Consider the following 18,494-nt stretch of genomic DNA (forward strand, 5'->3'; position numbering starts at 1 on the left):
GTATAGGACATAGCATTGATCAACAGGAGGGATCGGTGATGTTGAACACATTAAGTTTGAAATATTCACCTTCCTCTATATATCTTCCTTATAGATATATCCCATACATGTTACAGAATGGAATTCAGCTTAATTCCTCACTCTCCACTTGGGTTTTACCATGGCAGCAATGGTATTTACCTCAATTTAGTGAACATCATTTACATCTCAGTCTGGACAGTAAACGGTGGACAGGGTTCAACTCTAGCCTGCTTCTGTCTTTGCTCCGTAGTCACACAGGCGTCCGTTCCGGCAGCAAGTATTTGATTTACCATCTGCAGCCGAGCGTAGTTACTAATCAGTTGGTTTAGTCAACAGCAGGAATTGAAATTGGGACCTTTCTCTCTCTGCGTAGCTCGGCGCCTCACTGAATGATGCGTTCATTACTGAGACTAGGAGTGAGCAACTGGGGCTATGTTGCGTGGTTGGAAAATGTATTGATTTGAGATTGAGGTTAGTGATCATGATGATGGTAGATGCTCGCTGGTGCACTGTGGGTAACCAGGCCTACCAATTCACCAGTGTGACGTCACAATCTGTTGCCCACTCCCTCAGTACTGCCCCGGGGTGTGTGCTGGTGCTTGGTTCACAATCTCTCCACCCCCCCCCCCACCTTTTGCTGTCACACTAACATGTACTGAGGCCAGTCAGTATGGCTGAACTCTCACCCAAGTCATTGGCTCAAGTGTAGCAGTTTGATCACATAATCCAGGCAGCCACCCCAGCGCAGTACAGCTGGGGGGGGGCTTCTTATCTTCGGATAACCTGTTTAAACCCAGGTCCCTTCAGTCCTCTCAACTGGGCTTAGAAATACCCCATGGTGTTATTAAAAGAAGAGAGGGCCAACCCTGTCGATGTCCTGGCTACGCTCCCCACCCCACCAGCCTCGCTAAAACTGGTCACTTGACTTGTTGCTGTTTGTGGGATCTTGCTGTGCGCTGTTTGGATGTCATCTTTTCCCTAAATGACAGCAATGACTCAAACTGGTAGCATATTGGCAATGTTGCTGGGTGAGTCAGCTAAGTGCCCCCATTCACGCCAGGAAAATAGGAATTCAAACTGGTGGGGGGGGGGGGGTGGTGGGGGAATGTCCCAGAGAGAGTGCTCGCTATTGACACGCTCATATACTTAAATGACCGTTCTGCGATCCCACACTTGTTTCACACCAGTCCACCAGCGAGGGGGCCAAGAAGATGGGAACTCGGAAACTTGCTGGAGGAAATTTGATCTTGTGCCATGGTACCTGCAGGTGGAATGTGCAGGCACAAAATCACCCCCCAAGGGGAAGTCAGTGGTGGAGATCATGGTTAGGAAGGGCGCTAATAGCGGCCATTAAGCGAGCAGAATGTGTAAATGGCAGGGCAAAGGTGAGCAGAGTGACAAAGGGCAATGTGGAAAAGGTAACAGATGGCTTTGGGTGGGTGGGGGGAGGACAGTCAGTGCTACGGGAAAAAGCTGAAATTCTTAAAAAGTGGCAAAATGAGATGACGGAGAAAATTAAAATGATAAACAAGTAAGATAAAATGAAATAAAATTAAATAAGATAAACGGGATGAAGATGGAGGAAAGAGTTCACAGTCTGAAGTTGTTGAACTCGTTGTTCAGACCGGAAGCCGGTGCCCAAAGCTGTTCCTCCAGTTTGCGTTGGGGTTCACTGGAACATTGCAAAAAGCCAAGGACGGACACGTGGACAGGAGAGCAGGGTGGTGTGTCGAATGGGCAGGATGTCTGGGTGCTACTTGCAGACGGACTAAAGGTGTTCAGCAAAGCGGTCACCCAGTCTACATTTGGTCCCTCCGATGTAGAATGGACTGCTTTGGGTGCAACAAGTGCAGTAGACCAGATTGAATGAGGTGGACGTGAAACACTGCTTCACCGAAAAGGAATTTTTAGGTCCTTAGATGATGAGCAGGGAGAAAGAAAAGGGGCAGGTATTGCACATTCTCTGGTTAAGGCGCCATGGATAGGGGGTGAAGCGTTGGGATGTGATGGAGGAGTGGACTAGGGTGTCCCGGAGGGAATGGATCCTGGGGAATGTTACAGGGGGAGAGAGGGGAGGATGTGTTTGGTGGTGGCATCACGGTGGAACATTTGAATGAAGGTGGCATCAAGGAGACCCAGCAAAATTGGAGTCAATAGATTCACTGGGAGAAGACTTATCACTGGCTGGAGTCAGATCCAACACAAGAGGGAATGGTTATGGCTGTTGCCAGATCACCTTGAGAGGTTCAAGTGATTGACGAGGGAGCCAAGGGTTATGTGGGATGGTGGGAAGGGGAGATGGTGGGTGTGGGTGGGTGGTAATGTGTGGGGTCAACAGGAAAGTAGAGGCCATAATCATGGTCTTATCAAATGGTGTAGCAAGCTTGAGGGGGCGTCCTCCTGCTCCTGAAGGAAATGATGTCTCACATGAGCTGAGAGTTGTGAGTGCAGAAAGTACACTTTTACTTCGGGTTAATCCCCAGCTGGTTGCCAGGAGATGCAGGCATAACAAACAAAACTTCCAGAGTCAATTTTCTGACCACATTCACCCCAAAGCCAGAAAATCCCACCCGAGATCAACGGACCTTTACATGGTCCGTGTCCCGCCCACTACGATTCCTGTGATAGGCAGCATGGAAAATTCCACCATTAATCTTTGGGATTTAGCATCAAGAGAAAGCAGTCTCATTTATGAAGTCTGATATTGACCATTTAATCCCTTTATTCAGTCTGTTTAATATGATTGAAGTCTTGCAAACTCCTGACCTTAATGTAACTTTTTTTCTCTATTTTAAGGAAAGTGTGGACCTGGGGGAAATCATGTTCTCTCTCTGCTACCTGCCTACTGCTGGACGATTAACACTGACTGTCATCAAGTGCAGGAATCTCAAAGCCATGGACATCACTGGCTACTCTGGTGAGTGTGCACTATTATCTTAAAAGCTGTGTATTTATCAACCTCAAAGTTTCAGGGTCAAACCTTGTGCAGCCAGGCTTGGCCGTGCATCTCCAAAAGTTTCTGCTTCTATTCCAGCTCACTCCGCCTCTGCTACTTGAGCTGGAATACAAACAGAAACTGTTAGAGATGCACGGCTATCATATCTGTAAAGGGAAAAGGCAGCTCGCAATGTTCCAACTGTGTGTCCTGAACTGAGGTAAATTAGTGACCCTGGTTACTAAGCAACAGCCCATTCTTTCTCCAAGCTCTTGTTTACTTTTCATGTTGTAAACTCTCTAAGCACAATAGAGACACAACTCGTTTAGCATGAACCTAATCAGAGTTTTTACCCTTTCTTACATACTAAATATTAAATTAAACTCACTTAAATATATACTTTATTTCTAACCTCCAATTGTTAATTATAAGGGAGGCAATGGCCTAGTGGTATTGCCGCTAGACTATTAATCCATAAATTCCATCAGCGTGAAAGGCCGGAAAATTCCGCCCATGGTCTGCCATGCAGAAAACAAGTACAGAAGCCAAGTGGTTGTGATGAACGTCAACTCTAAGGAAAATGAATAGTTAGTCAGGGATTTGTTGGGAAGTGAGTGAATGGATCTTGGGAGAGCGCTCTGGAGCCAGCCTCCCTCCCACTCCAACCACCTCCTCGCCAAGGGCTTTAAGAGGGCCCAAAGCTCCAAATGATCCATAGGCCCATTCGGAGGGTTGGATGATAAGGCAGCAAAGCAGGTGGATGCCGCAAAATGAAGACACTCTATGAAGCACTCTGAAATGTAAAAATCATTAAGGACCACAGTCTTTGGGCCATCAATGCGGAGGAGGAACCCTTCCTTTCAAGGATTGCCTGCAGGCATGGCTGTTGCCTCCTCTCCCAGTGATGACGCTACGCTGGAATAATTAGGGCGAGGCTCAATCACCTCCAACCCAACCTGCCGAGGGAGCCCCCTGCCAGTTACTTTCCATCATCATTGGGAAGTACTACTGTGATACCAGAATGACCTCCTCCATGGGCCTAATTGGCTACCTCTGGTTGCCAGGAGCACAGTTGCTCCGGATGGATTGTTGCTCCCAGGCGGGTAGCTAAAAGATAACCTCCTGATTTTAAGGGCAAGGCCAGTAATCCAAGAGAATGCCAAGTGAGATTGTTGAGGAGAAGTTTGTTTCTCCTGCCCAGACTGTAATGGAGAGCTCACTTTGTAACTGATAGCACTGAACAGGAATGTTGTCAACACAATGACCAAGGCTTCAATTGTGGCTCAGCTGTGATCAGAAAGTTGTTGATTCAAGTGCCACTGTTACATATTTGGTGTCATTGTTTTATTACACTGTCACTTTAAGAGTCGAGCCACATGCGCAGTTCGTGATTTCATCAGTTACTTCGTAGGTTTTTACCTTAGTGTAGATCAAGCCTTTGTAGAGTTATCGGCTATTCAATGAATCTGCGTTGCTGTTTGCCTCCAACCTCACGTGTGACCACTTTACTTTGGTTCTTATCCGAAAAGTGCCGTATAAAACACAGCAAATAATCCTGGCTGACACCTCAGTGTTGGACTGTTGGGAGAACCACCTATCTGATGAATTGTTAATCCGAGCTCCTGTCTATCTTCCCGGATAGGTGTGAAAAATCCCACTGCACTATTAAAGGGAGAGATGAAGGACGCAAAGTTTCCCCAAAAAATCTAAGTGCTCAGTGGGCAGGAATACGGGAGTTTTTCCCACTGGTTTTTTTTGGGCAAGCTTAGTTGAATGAGTTTTCGACACTCTGTGCATCATAGAGGTCATGATGTGGAGATGCCAGTGTTGGACTGGGGTAAACACAGTAAGAAGTCTCACAACACCAGGTTTATGTCCAACCGATTTATTTGATAGTAAACTCACAAGCTTTCGAGGTGTTTCCCTCTTCGTCAGGTGAATGGAGAGTTCTGGCCTCAGACAGAGCATATAAAGCACAGACAGTTTACAGATTACTGATTGGAATGCGGATCTTTACACCTAACCTGCTATTCAAGTCTTAAAGTGGTCGACAATGTGAGTGGAAGGAGCACTGATCACAGGTTAAAGAGATGTGTATTGTTTCTAGACAGTACAGTAAGTGCGGTTTTGCAAACCCAGGCAAGTCATGGGGGTTACAGATAGTGCGACATGAACCCAAGGTCCCTGTTGAGACCGTCCTCATGTATGCGGAACTTGGCTATCAGTCTCTGCTCAGCGACTCTGCGCTGTCCTGTGTCGTGAAGGCCGTCTTGGAGAATGCTTACCCGAAGGTCAGAGGCTGAATGCCCGTGACCACTGAAGTGTTCGCCAACAGGAAGGGAACAGTCTTGCCTGGTGATTGTCAAGCGATGTTCATTCATCCGTTGTCGTAGCGTCTGCATGGTCTCCCCAATGTACCATGCTTTGGGACATCCCTTCTTGCAACGTATCAGGTAGACAACGTTGGCCGAGTTGCAAGAGTATTTACCATGTACCTGGTGGATGGTGTTCTCATGTGTGATGATGTCATCCATGTCGATGACTCGGCATGTCTTGCAGAGGTTGCTGTGGCAGGGTTGTGTCTGTAACCCCCATGACTTGCCTGGGTTTGCAAAACCTCACTCAGTGTACTGCCTGGAGACAATACACATCTCTTTAACCTGTGATCAGTGCTCCTTCCACTCACATTGTCGGCCACTTTAAGACTTGAATAGCAGGTTAGGTGTAAAGATGTGCATTCTAATCAGTAATCTGTAAGCTGTCTGTGCTTTATGTGCTCTGTCTGAGGCCAGAACTTGCTATTCACCTGACGAAGAGGTTAACCTTGAAAGCTTGTGAGTTTACTATCAAATAAATCGGTTGGACTTAAACCTGGTGTCGTCAGTATTCTTACTGTGTCATAGAAGCCATCAGGGAAGGGAGGGAGAGGGAGAGGTGGGGGATCTAATCCCACCTGAGATGTTGGTGTTGGCGTTTCCCAGGCTGATTTTGTTCTTTGTTCTTTATTCTTTGACTGCAGAGGGAGCTAGTGCGCATGCGTCAATCTCCCAATATTCTGAACAATTGCGTCCCAGGCTTACTAAATAGATGTAAATGTACATTCCCATTTTGTAATCAGCATCGCTCTGTTCCCCGGTGCTAGGCTGATTACGTCCAAAAAGAAATAGACCAGCGGATCTCATTTTTCCCTTCCACTGATATTTTTAGATCGGGAAAATTACACCCATTGAGTTTGCCAAATGTCCTGCATTTGTCCGATATTTACCTTTCAAGCAAAACTACGCTAAAAGATCACTTGGTTACTGTCGCATGACTCTTTTTGTGACCCTGTTCACCAAGATTGGCATCTTCCTTAGTTACAACAGTCGCTACACTTCCAAAGTATTTAATCGGTGGTAAAGACTGCCAGTACCTCCTGTGGTGCTGGAATGTGCTGCATAGATCTTTTGTTGTTAACGGGAGAGAAAATATTTACTTCTAGAAAGGATGGAAAATATTGTTTGTATTCTCAAAATCAGATCACAGCTGTAAGGAGGTGGGCGTAGATGCAATAAAAAAAACATTGTTAAAATTAGCCCTGGCTGGCAGGAGAGGTAGAGTATTGCAAACACATAGACAACAAAGGTGACATTTATATAAAAAAAAACCAAATATCCTCCAATTTCCCACTGACAACTTTGGCTGCTGTAATTCCAACCATTGTTATAAACCATTGAATTAACTTTCAGCTTTGTCTGAAAAAATTAACCTAATAGAATGAAAAGGGCACACATGAGTAATGATTGTTGAGTTGAAGGGTTGAAGCAAATGAACTGAGAATTATTTGGATTGTCATTAAACGGTGTTTGTTAAAAGAGCATTTCACCCACAAAATATGCTGCCACGTGATGAGAATTGGAATTACCTTCCACTGCTCAGGTCGGGAATTTAAAGAGTAAGTTCACACACCGTCCCACTGTTAAGCTATACGGCAATGGGAAAGACTGATCCTGGAAACTGGCCTTCCTGCCTGAACTGACATGACAAGTTTGGTATCGAGGTGGCACAGTTAGCACTGCTGCCTGACAGGGACCCGGGTTCAATTCTGACCTAGGGTGACTGTGCAGAGTTTTCACATTCTCCCTGTGACTGTGTGTGTTTTCTCCGGGTCCTCCCGTTTCCTCCCACAGTCCAAAGATGTGCGGGATGGGTGGATTGGCCATGCTAAATTGCCCATTAGTGCCCAAAGATGTGCGGGCTAGGTGGATTGGCCATGCTAAATTGCCCTTTAGTGTCCAAAGATGTGTGAGCTAGGTGGATTGGCCATGGTAAATTGCCCATTAGTGTCCAAAGATGTGTGAGCTAGGTGGATTGGCCATGCTAAATTGCCCATCAGCGTCCAAAGGTGTGCGAACTAGGTGGATTGGCCATGCTAAATTGCCCTTTAGCGTTCAAAAATGTGCAGGCTAGGTGGATTGGCCAAGCTAAATTGCCCCTGAGTCTCAAGGGGGCTAGCAGGGAAAATACATGTTACGGGGATAGGGCCCAGGTGGGATTGTTGTTGGTGGCAGGCTCGATGGGCCGAATGGCCTCCTGTTGCATGATTCTGTGATTTTGTAGAACAGTGATTAGCAGTCCCATGATGCTCATCGCCTGTTCCAACTCCATACTTCAAATATTGCAACTGGGGTCCTGTAATGCATTACAACCTTGATTTTAAACCACCTACCAACCAGATAAGTGGGCCTGCTGTTTACCCATGCTCAGACCTAAATGAAAATTACATCAGTTGGGCCTCAGGAATTTTGCATGAGATGTGGGCATCACTGGCTTGGCTGATGGGTAATTAATTACTCATCCCTAATTGCCCTCGAGAAGGTGGTGGTGAGCCACCTTCATCAGCCACTGTGGTCTATGTGGTGTAGATACACCTACAGTGCTGTTAGGGAAGGGTCAGGAAGTTGATCCACTGACAGTGAAGGAATAGCAATATATTTCCAAGTCAGGACAGTGGGTGGCTTGGAGGGGAATTTGCAGCTGATGGTGCAAATTGCCCCCACTAAGCATAAAGTTGTCTGCCAGCTTGCTAATGGGAAGTCTTATGTTGCAGTGAGTAGTGTCCCTCCTGGGAGCCAGAAGCTCTGAGTTTGATTCCCACTCAAGGACTTAATGCCAAGGAAAGTGCATTTGTAACAGGTTGTGTGGTTGATGGCAGTCAGTAAGAGCAGGAAAATCTCCTGGTCATCCATGCTTGATGTGGAATGGTGCCCCTCAAACGATAAGCCTCCGGCAACAGACTAGCAACCTACCCCAGGAAAAAATTCACAATGGAACAGGTGTAAGTCTGCCTTGTGTAACATTAGGTGCAGCAAGAGAAACAACAACCTGATAAATGAAGAAACTGTACTGAAACAGAACTGGTTTCATTGATTAAATTATGATAGTTACTTGGTAGTACAGAATTTAATATTGCTGAGAAAAGAGACATGCTGTCAAAACTTATCATCTTGTACTCAACAGGATTGACACAAAAGTGCTAAATTTCAAAGAGAGCAACAATCTATGCTGCATGAGAAAAGGGAACTCACTGTTGGTTGAGGTGCTACCATGGAGATTGCACCAGGGAACTATTGTCCACATGTTTTTGTTGAATTCATAAAAGATGCAATGCCTGCAGGAGACAGACCCCTAAATGTAAGCCTGAGCCGTAATCTTAAATTTACTATTAGTGTAATTCTCAGCACACACATGGTTGTTTAGCAAGTCCTGCTCAGTTACGGAATCACACCTGATGATAGAGATTAGGTTCTGAGCTTTGCAAGCACAGGCTGGTGATGTACTACTACTCATGTTAGATGTGATTTTGCAATCGGACAGCACTTGCTGAACAATCCTGTGGCCACTGGAGGTGAAGTCCCACCCCCACCCTCCCCCACCCCCTGCGGCAGGTTCCCCAGTGGTGCAACCAGCGAGCAATGCAAATGGCCATTGACTTCAGCGGGACTGGAATAGCTTGCTGGCAGCCGATGGCATGCTGCCTCCACCACTGGAAAACCCTCACAGGGCTCGGAGGGGGTGTGGGTTGTGCATCAGTTGGGTCGGGAGGGTGGAATGGTGCTGGAAAGTCCCGGTCCACATAACAATTAACAATCAGTTCCAATACTCCACAGATACCAATAGCTCGTGCTGTTTTGAAAGCAGCACCTTTGCCCAGGTTGTTGAATTTTTATTCACCACAAACAATCTGATTAATGTTGATTTAACAAGCCTCTTTAGGCAGATCGATGAGCTTGTTACAATCCTGTTTTCTGCATCCGAGCTATACTGGCAAGATCCTATCTGCTCCCCTTAAGCAGTGATTCCCAATAGGTTCACAAAGCATTCCCCTTACATACAAATTCTCTTAATATTCCTCCCTAGTGTCCTCTACACACAGTTTGGCTGATTTAACATCTGCTATCTCAATCTAATTCATTATTGATGAGAGCCCTCCCTCAGGAAGGCAGTGGTACTGCATGCATAAAGCAGTTCCAGTGTGCAATCCCTAGAAAGAGTGATATTGCCATTAACATCCTGTGCTAGCTCTTGTCATGGTGTCATCTGACAGTTACTATCATTACTGCGAGAGACAAATGAGCAGGAGCAGTGCAGTGGGATTTTCTGTTTTGCCTGTAAGCAGAGCCGGGATTGGAAGAAATGCAAGTTGATAAAACAGCGAAAGATAAAGAGGTCATTTATACAATATCTTTGATAGCCTGAAGATCTCCAGAATCGGTTCGCAATGAATGAAGGATCTTCTGGGATGTAATCTCTGATGTAACATAAAGAGATGCAGCATCCAACTGACACACAGCAAAAATCCCACAAATAGTAATGGAATAAATGACTGAATAATCTGTTTTCTAATGATATAATGACAGAAAATTCTAGGAAAGCTCAACGGTATCAATGGAGAGAGGAGGAAATAATTGCACGCTGTTCCCTCATTGTTGGAGATGCCTTCAGTTGCCCAGACCCCAAGTTCAGGAATTCCTTCCCAACACCTCTGCACCTCTCCATCTTGTTTTCCTCCTTTCAGACACTTAGGACTGAAGGACAATTAGGGATGAGCAGTAAATGCTGGCCTAACTAGCATGGCCTATAAATTTATTATTAAAAATTTAGAACCTAACTCATTCTCCAAGCTTTTGGCCAGCTGTCCAAATCCCCTCTTTTGTGCCTGAAACTCATACTTATTTTTATAACATTTGTGTGAAGTGCATTAGCTACTTCTCTTACAGTGGAGGTTCAATCAGATATAAGTTCTTGCTGTTATAGTACTGCACAGTAAGAGTCTCACAACACCAGGCTCAAGTTCAACAGGTTTATTTCGTATCACGAGCTTTCAGAGCGTTGCTCCTTCATCAGGTGAGTGGACAAGTTGTCCACTCCTTCATCGTGCACCTGATGAAGGAACAACGCCCTGAAAGCTCGTGATATCAAATAAACCTGCTGAACTTTAGCCTGGTGGTTTGAGACTGTTACTGTGCCCACCCCAGTCCAACGCTGGCATCTCCACACCATGACAAGTAGGATTAGGTGATGGTCATGGAGAGGTATAGCCGAGCCTGGTCGTGAGCAGAGAAATTATCGAGCTTGGGGATGTGAAATACTTGAATCGGTTTGAACCACCCACCCAGCAGCCAATCAGAGTGACTGCCTAAGGCAATGGCAGGGGCAGTAAGTCATGCCAGGCGTGCCTCCCACCCACCCCCTCCCCTGCAGCTGAGTGGGGTGGGAGGAGGCCATGGGCAAAGGCAGAAATTCCAAACAGTAATTAAAACTTACTTGGCAAGCTGATGATTTAATTGTGAGGATTGGGGGGGGAGTTCCACCTGTCCCACAGCGAGTGCTGACAGCAGATAATCTTCACAATTTAACCTGGGGGAGTCAGTGACTCTGCCTGGGATTTGCTACAAGAATACAAGAGGGCCTCCAACTGACCTACAGTTTAGTTAAAGCATTGATGATATTTGAAGGCTGCAACCTTTGAATGTCAGTTAGGCCCCCGACATCATCAATCACCTGATTCGGATTAAGAAAAAAATTAAACACTGATTTGGTTCAATTCACTGTGGTTTCTGTTTTCCGTTATTCATAGTATAGAGTTCCCTACAGTGCAAAAGGAAGGAATTCATCCTGCACCAAGTACAGTCCCACCCAGGGCCTATCCCTGCAAACGTAGAAACTATTCGTCCCTTCGAGCCTGCTCTACCATTCATTTTGATCATGGCTTATCACCAAATTCAATATCCTGATCCCAGTTTCCCCTCATACCTCTTGATCTTTCTCACCTAGAGCTATATCTAATTTCTTGTTGAAATCAGACAATGTTTTGGCCTCAACTACTTCCTGTGGCAATGAATTCTACATAATCACAATCCCTGGGTGAAGAAGTTTTTCCTCACCTCAGTTCTAAAAGATTTATCCCTTATCCTCAAACTATGAGCCCTAGTTCTGGAGTCCCCCACCTTTGGGAACATTCTTTCTGAATCTACCCTGTCTAATCATATTAGAATTTTATAAGGTTCTATGGGATCTCCTCTCACTCTTCTAAGCTCCAGTGAATATAATCTTAACCAATTTAGCCTCTCTGCATAATGACAGACCTGCCAACCCAGGAATCAGCCTGGTAAAGCTTTGCTGTACACCCTCTATAGCAAGAACGTCCTTCCTCAGATATGGAGACCAAAACTGCATACAATACTCCAGGTGTGGTCTCACCAGTGCCCTATGCAATTGCAGCAAAACATCTTATTCCTTTACTCATATCTGCTCATTATGAAGGCCAACACACCATTTGCCTTCTTCACTGCCTGCTGTACCTGCACGCTTACTTTCAGCGACTGATGCAAGAGGACTCCAAGGTCTCGCTGAATATCCACCTCTCTCAATTTACAACCATTCAAGTAATAATCTAATCCCACGTATTTATCCTGCTACTCCCCCTGACACCAAGGGGTAATTTAGAATGGACAATCAACCTAACCGGTACGTCTTTGGACTGTGGGAGGAAACTGGAGCACTCGGAGGAAACCTACGCCGACACAGGGAGGACAGTCACCTGGGGCTAGAATTGAACCCATGTCCCTGGAGGCAGCCCATCGTGCACAGTGAAATATGGAACATCGAGGTACATAGAACGTACTTTTCGTTTGTCCTCTTGTGTCAATGAGAGCAGGTGTTCACCTGTCTTTTTGGACATAAGGTGGCCCACTCCTGCAGCCGCACATTCTCCAGAAACTCCCCATTTCACCACGCTTGCACCAGTTCTTCTCGTTCTTATTGAGGTTCAAAGTTTGTTGGAGGTGATGGAAGTGGGGGAGGTAAAAGTGAGGCCACCATTCCACTCATTGGTATTCGACAAATAGTATCAATAAAGCTCTTCAAGTATAAGGTGGTGTGTCTCCAAGTAATACAGATGAGCCGTAAGGAGTTGTGTGAGAGGAAGAATTATTTCGGGAATGGGTATCGTATGGAGTGTCTGAGAGATCGGTATCTGGGTCTCTGCTATGTGTGCTTGGATTCAGGAATGTTTCAGGGTGACACTAGACTGAGGGTGAGAGACAAACTGAGCCTGATAAAACAGTGAAGGAAGGCTGGAGAACCCAGAAAATGTTTGCAGAAACGTGGCAGATGAAAATCAATCCAGACAAGTGTGTGGTTTACACATGAGAAGAAAAGATGTGGACCATATCAATTATAAGGTCAAGTTCCAAGGGGAGATGATTAAATAGATTGGAGAGTGATAAAATCAACTAGACATCACAACATAGCAATTACACCATTGAGTCATTAGAGATGGCAGCAGTGAGAATGGTCAGTTCACCGTGAACAAAGAACACAGAAAAGTATAGCACAGGGACAGGCCCTTCAACCCTCTAAGTCCGTACTGATCATGATGCCCTAACTAAGAAAAAAACCTTCTGCCTTGTCTCAGACCGCAGCTCTCTATTCTCTTCCTATTCATGAACCCATCCAGATGCCTCTTAAATCCAGAGACAAAAAATTAGGAAACTTAGAAATGTATGGAAGATATCTCACCCAAGAGAAGACATTGACGAAACTGAAGACCAACAAGTAGAAGAGAAATGAAAGGAAACATTGTGTGTAAGTATAAAACCAGAGGGAAATGCTGGGTCTTTCAACCAGCTAATTATGTGTCTTGATGCCTTTGATCGTTGCACGGTGGCAACAGTGGTTAACACTGGTACCTCACAGCGACAGGGGCCCGGGTTCGAGTCCCTGCTTGAGTCACTGTCCGTGCACATTGTCTGCGTGGATTTCCTCCTGGTGCTCTGGTTTCCTCTCACAGTCTGAAAGATGTGCTGGTTAGGTGCTTTGGCCACACTAAATTTCCCCTGGGTATACCCAAGCAGGCGCCAGAGTGCAGCAACTAGGGGATTTTCACAGTAATTTCATTGCAGTGTTAATGTAAGCCTACATGTGACACTAATAAATAATTTTCCTACATGTTCTTTCCTTGCCCAAAGAACCTATCCACAAGACCTTTGGACAGACGCAGAGGTCCAGTGATTTGACCCTGTGCATGCCCTCTTTACGAGACAGAGCATGCAACCTGCGGAGAAGATAAAACTTAATTGGTCACTGAATTCCTGATCCATTACTCTGGAAATGTGCATACCATCAGACAAAGTTAATTAATCCCAAAAACGCAGTGTGATGTGTACCAAAATTAGGTTTTTAGTTGAAGCACATAAACAAACAGATGGCTTATAGAAATCAGTATTTGGGCACCGGCGTCTGTTTAACATGGGCACTCAAGCAAATGGTTCTGTTCATGTTGTGAACTAGGGTTCCAGCTGGATTATGGAAATCGCTGGTAGATATCTTAGAGAAGAGAATTTAATTATGATGCTGGTAAAATTTAGACTCTTCAACAAGAAAGCGATCACAAAGGAATCTCGTAGCAATATGTAAGATGACAATGTTATCTACCTGTGATGCTACCCTCAGCTTCTCCGCTATTGAAACTTCCATCAGCCTCAGTCCTAACTACTTTGATTTTCTCCTTATGGTCCATTTGTTACAATTCCCCTGGATAGCTTTTAAGAAGAGATTAATTGTGGGTGACTGAAGGTGCCAAGGACAATATTTCATGTTTTAAGGCTTTTACTGTAACAAACAAACTGAAATCAACATAGATAAAACATTAATTAACAGGCAAATGATATACCAAAGTAAAGAAAATATTTGTTTTTCTTTCACTAATGCCTTATGAAACACTTGTGCACAATACCTGACTTCTGAGTGATATGCTACTTTACAGGAACGGTTCCATAGTTACTCCCAGCTTGCCAGTGGAGGCTCACTTTCTCCTGCCACACCAGCTCAAAACTTCCAGTATCTTTCAACAATCACTCTACTCAACCTGGGTTTTCTCCAGATATGATAATCATCAGCAAGGCACACCTTGGTGACTCTCTGTTCCTCAATTCTCCAAGGTCCCTGTCTATTCTGCTTCCTTTCTTTCTTTCAGAAACGGAACTCTCACCAGCATCCTGCTTGGTTGTTCATCCACAAGAGTTTATTCTGTAGCTCTTTTGTTTCTGTGTCTCCAATAACAGCTGACTTTTTCTGTGATGTTCTATGAGCAGCTGCTAAAGCTACTTGACTTCAATGTTTCTCTTTGAATTCTCCCCATGGCAACTGGATCACATGGGTTTATCTCTGAGTTAAGATTTACCCATAATCTTCCATTTTACTACATTTCAAGATATAATGCTGATGTAAAGTTCATTTGTGACGATATGTTAAGATTAGAGATTCACAGGGCTTATTGTAGAATGTTTTATGTCTGCAATCATTGTCCTTATAACATGTTAATGAAGAGTTTTGCTTATCAAAGGCATAGATTCAACAAATTGAATTGGATTAAGTTTGGAGGTCAGTATTTTTCATTCATTGCAGTTTTAAATATTTGGCCATTAATCTCAGCATGTAGAAAATTAGGAGCACCATGAATTTAAGGGGAAGGCAATGGCCTAGTGGTATTATCATTAGATTATTCATCCAGAAACTCAGCTAATATTCTGGGAAACTATATTCGAATCCTGCAACAGCAGATGGTGGAATTTGAATTCAATGAAGAATATCTGGAATTAAGAATCTACTGATGATCATGAAACCATTGTTGATTGTTGGAAAACCCATCTGGTTCACTAAAATGGGCAGCACAGTAGTTAGCACTGCTGCTTCACAGCGCCAAGGACCCGGGTTCGATTCCCGGCTTGGGTCACTATCAGTGCGGAGTCTATATGTTTACCCCATGTCTGCGTGGTTTTCCTCTGGGTGCTCTGGTTTCCTCCCATATTCCAAAAGATATGTTAGTTAGGTGCATTCACCATGCTAAATTCTCCCTCAGTATATCCAAACAGGTGCTGCAGTGTGGCGACTAGGGAATTTTCACAGCAACTTCATTGCAGTGTTAATGTAAGCCTACTTGTGACTAATAAATAAATAAACATTAATGTCCATTTAGGGAAGGAAATCTGCCGACATATGACTCCAGGGCCATTGCAATGTGGTTGACTCTCAACTGCCCTCGGGCAATTAGGATGGGCAATAAATGCTGACCAACCAGTAACACCCATGTCCCATGAACAAATAAAAACAATTTCCTATCATTCTCTACACTCACTGCACAGTTAGCTGCCAAAATACCACAAATTTGAATGCAAATTTCTGAAATGATCAGAGAGTGAACGAATATTTTGCCTTAATAATGGGGTACATTCCTCTATTAAAGAAGAGCAGTCAACACATCTGCGATTATAATGCAGCATGACCTATCAACTATTTACAGGTTTTACTGAAAGCTATAAAATATACACCAACAATCACTTTATTCTTCTCAGATCGAAACATCACCTTTTTACATCTATCCCCATTTCGCACCAGTATTGCATCTGGTGACCCTGACGTCAATGGTAATACTCTGAGTAAAATACAGTGCCCACCACCTCCCACTACCCAAACTGCCTTTCCTACCCCACAGAAGAATAGAAAGAATCATTTAAAGATGCAATGTTTAACTGCTGCACTGGGTGCAGATCCTGACAGATTAACTCTATTGGGTAAAAGGAAATAGCATTCAGAGTTTAACAGGTATAACTGCTGAAGAACCATAAAATCCCTACAGTGAAGAAGGAGGCTATTTGGCCTATCAAGCCTGTACCCACTCTCCGAAAGAGCATCCTACCCCGCCCTTTCCCTGTAACCCCACACATTTACAATGGCTAATCCACCTAAACTACACACTTTCAGACACAAAGGGGCATTTTAGCTTGGCCAACCTACCTAACCTGCACAATTTTGGAGCATGGGAGGAAACCAGAACACCCAGAGGAAACCCACACAGAAACAGGGAGAACTTTCAAACTCTACACATATGGTCACCTGAGGCTGGAATTGAACCTGTCCCTGGCACTGTGAGGCAACAGTGCTAACCATTGCACCACCATGTAAAAGTAGCCATTATGTCAACCTTATCAACACATTGCCATTATGGTATAACTGGAGTAAACCAAACTCTGCTGATGAAGTTTGGATTCTTCATAATAGTGAAGTGAAGGTGAATGAATCTGAGTCCTTTTTGCACCTCACTGAGCTGTGGGAGAGAACCACAATGTTGCTGTCCCCTATATATGATTCTTTAGGAGTGATGTGGAGATGCCGGTGTTGGACTGGGATAAGCACAGTAAGAAGTCTCACAACACCAGTTAAAGTCCAACAGGTTTATTTGGTAGCACAAGCTTTCAGGGTGTTGCTCCTTCTTCAGGTGAGTGAGAAATTGTGCTCACAAACAGTTCACACATTGACACAAACTCAATTTACAAGATAATGGTTGGAATGTGAGTCTTTATAGGTAATCAAGATTTTACAGCTACGTGATGTGAGTGGAGAGAGGGTTAAGCACAGGTTAAAGAGATGTGTATTGTCTCCAGCCAGGACAGTTAGTGAGATTTTGCAAGCCCAGGAAAGTCATGGGGGTTACAGATATTGTAACATGAACCCAAGGTCCTGATTGAAGCCGTCCTCATGTGTGAGGAGTTTAGTTATCAGTTTTTGCTCGGCAATTCTGTGTTGTCGTATGTTGTGATGGCCGCCTTGGAGAACACTTACCTAAAGATCAGAGGCTGAATGCCTGTGACTGCTGAAGTGTTCCCCAACAGGAAGAAAACACTCTTGCCTGGTGATTGTTGAGCAGTGTTCATTCATCCATTGTCACTGTGTCTGCATGGTCTCCCCAATGTACCATGCCTTGGGGCATCCTTTCCTGCAGCATATCAGGTAGACAGCGTTGGCTGGGCTGCAAGTGTATGTACCTGGTGGATGGTGTTCTCACGTGAGATGATGGCATCCATGTCAATGATCCAACGTGTCTTGTAGAGGTTGCTGTGGCAGGGTTGTGTGATGTTGTGGGCACTGTTCTCCTGAAGGCTGGGTAGTTTGCTGTGAACAATGGTCTGTTTGAGGTTGTGCAGTTGTTTGAAGGCAAGAAGTGGAGGTGTGGGGATGACCTTGGCAAGATGTTCATCTTCATCGATGACATGTTGAAGGCTCTAGAGAAGATGTTGTAGCTTCTCCGCTCTGAGAAGTACTGGACGATGAAGGGTACTCTGTCTGTCAAGACCATGCAGGTGCTATGACAACGAATGAATGAACACCGTTGGCAATCACCAGGCAGGAGTATTTTCTTCCTGTTGGGGACACTTCAGCAGTCACGGCCATTCAGTCTCTGATCTTTGGGTAAGCGTTCTCCAAGGCGGCCTTCATGACACACGACAGTGCAGAACGGCTGAGCAGAGACTGATAGCCAAGTTCCGCACACACGAGGACGGCCTCAACCGGGATCTTGGGTTCATGTCACACTATCTGTAACCCCCGTGACTTGCCTGGGCTTGCAAAATCTCACTAACTGTCCTGGCTGGAGACAATACACATCTCTTTAACCTGTGCTTAATGCTCTCTCCACTCACATTGTCTGTACCTGTAAAGACTTGATTACCTGTAAAGACTCGCATTATTTTGTAAATTGAATTTGTGTCTATGTATGTCCTGTTTGTGAACACAGCTCCTCACTCACCTGAGGAAGGAGCGAGACTCCGAAAGCTCGTGCTACCAAATAAACCTATTGGACTTTAACCTGATGTTATGAGACTTCTTACTACTCTATAGGAGCCCAGACTATCTGTTGATAATATGTACACGTCATATGAAGCCTCTGCTTTCTTTTTTAGATCCATATGTTAAGGTGTCTTTGCTGTGCGAAGGACGACGGTTAAAAAAGAAGAAAACAACCATAAAGAAAAACACACTCAATCCTACTTACAACGAGGCAATTATCTTCGATATTCCTCCAGAGAACATGGACCAGGTCAGCCTGCTGATCTCAGTCATGGACTATGACCGGTGAGTACCAGAGTTCTGATCGTACTGACTAACAGGCAAGACACCAGATTCCACTTCAGGCCAGTGTGTTACCTAGGGAAAAGCT

At 44.7% G+C, this 18,494-nt stretch overlaps 1 protein-coding gene across 2 annotated transcripts in view; it reads left to right on the forward strand.

The window, feature by feature from the left end:
• LOC145356898 (synaptotagmin-6-like) overlaps nt 1-18,494 on the forward strand; it is a 261,394-nt gene that overhangs the window by 233,356 nt on the left and 9,544 nt on the right. For both annotated transcript variants that reach the window (XM_080209881.1, XM_080209883.1), the window contains exons 4-5: nt 2,818-2,938; nt 18,238-18,409. In XM_080209881.1, coding sequence (XP_080066007.1) covers nt 2,818-2,938; nt 18,238-18,409 — 293 coding nt within the window. The remainder of the gene's footprint in view (nt 1-2,817; nt 2,939-18,237; nt 18,410-18,494) is intronic.

The sequence above is a fragment of the Carcharhinus amblyrhynchos genome, chromosome 22 (assembly GCF_965287045.1).
Source record: "Carcharhinus amblyrhynchos chromosome 22, sCarAmb.v2.hapA, whole genome shotgun sequence".
In the NCBI taxonomy this organism is placed as follows: domain Eukaryota; kingdom Metazoa; phylum Chordata; class Chondrichthyes; order Carcharhiniformes; family Carcharhinidae; genus Carcharhinus; species Carcharhinus amblyrhynchos.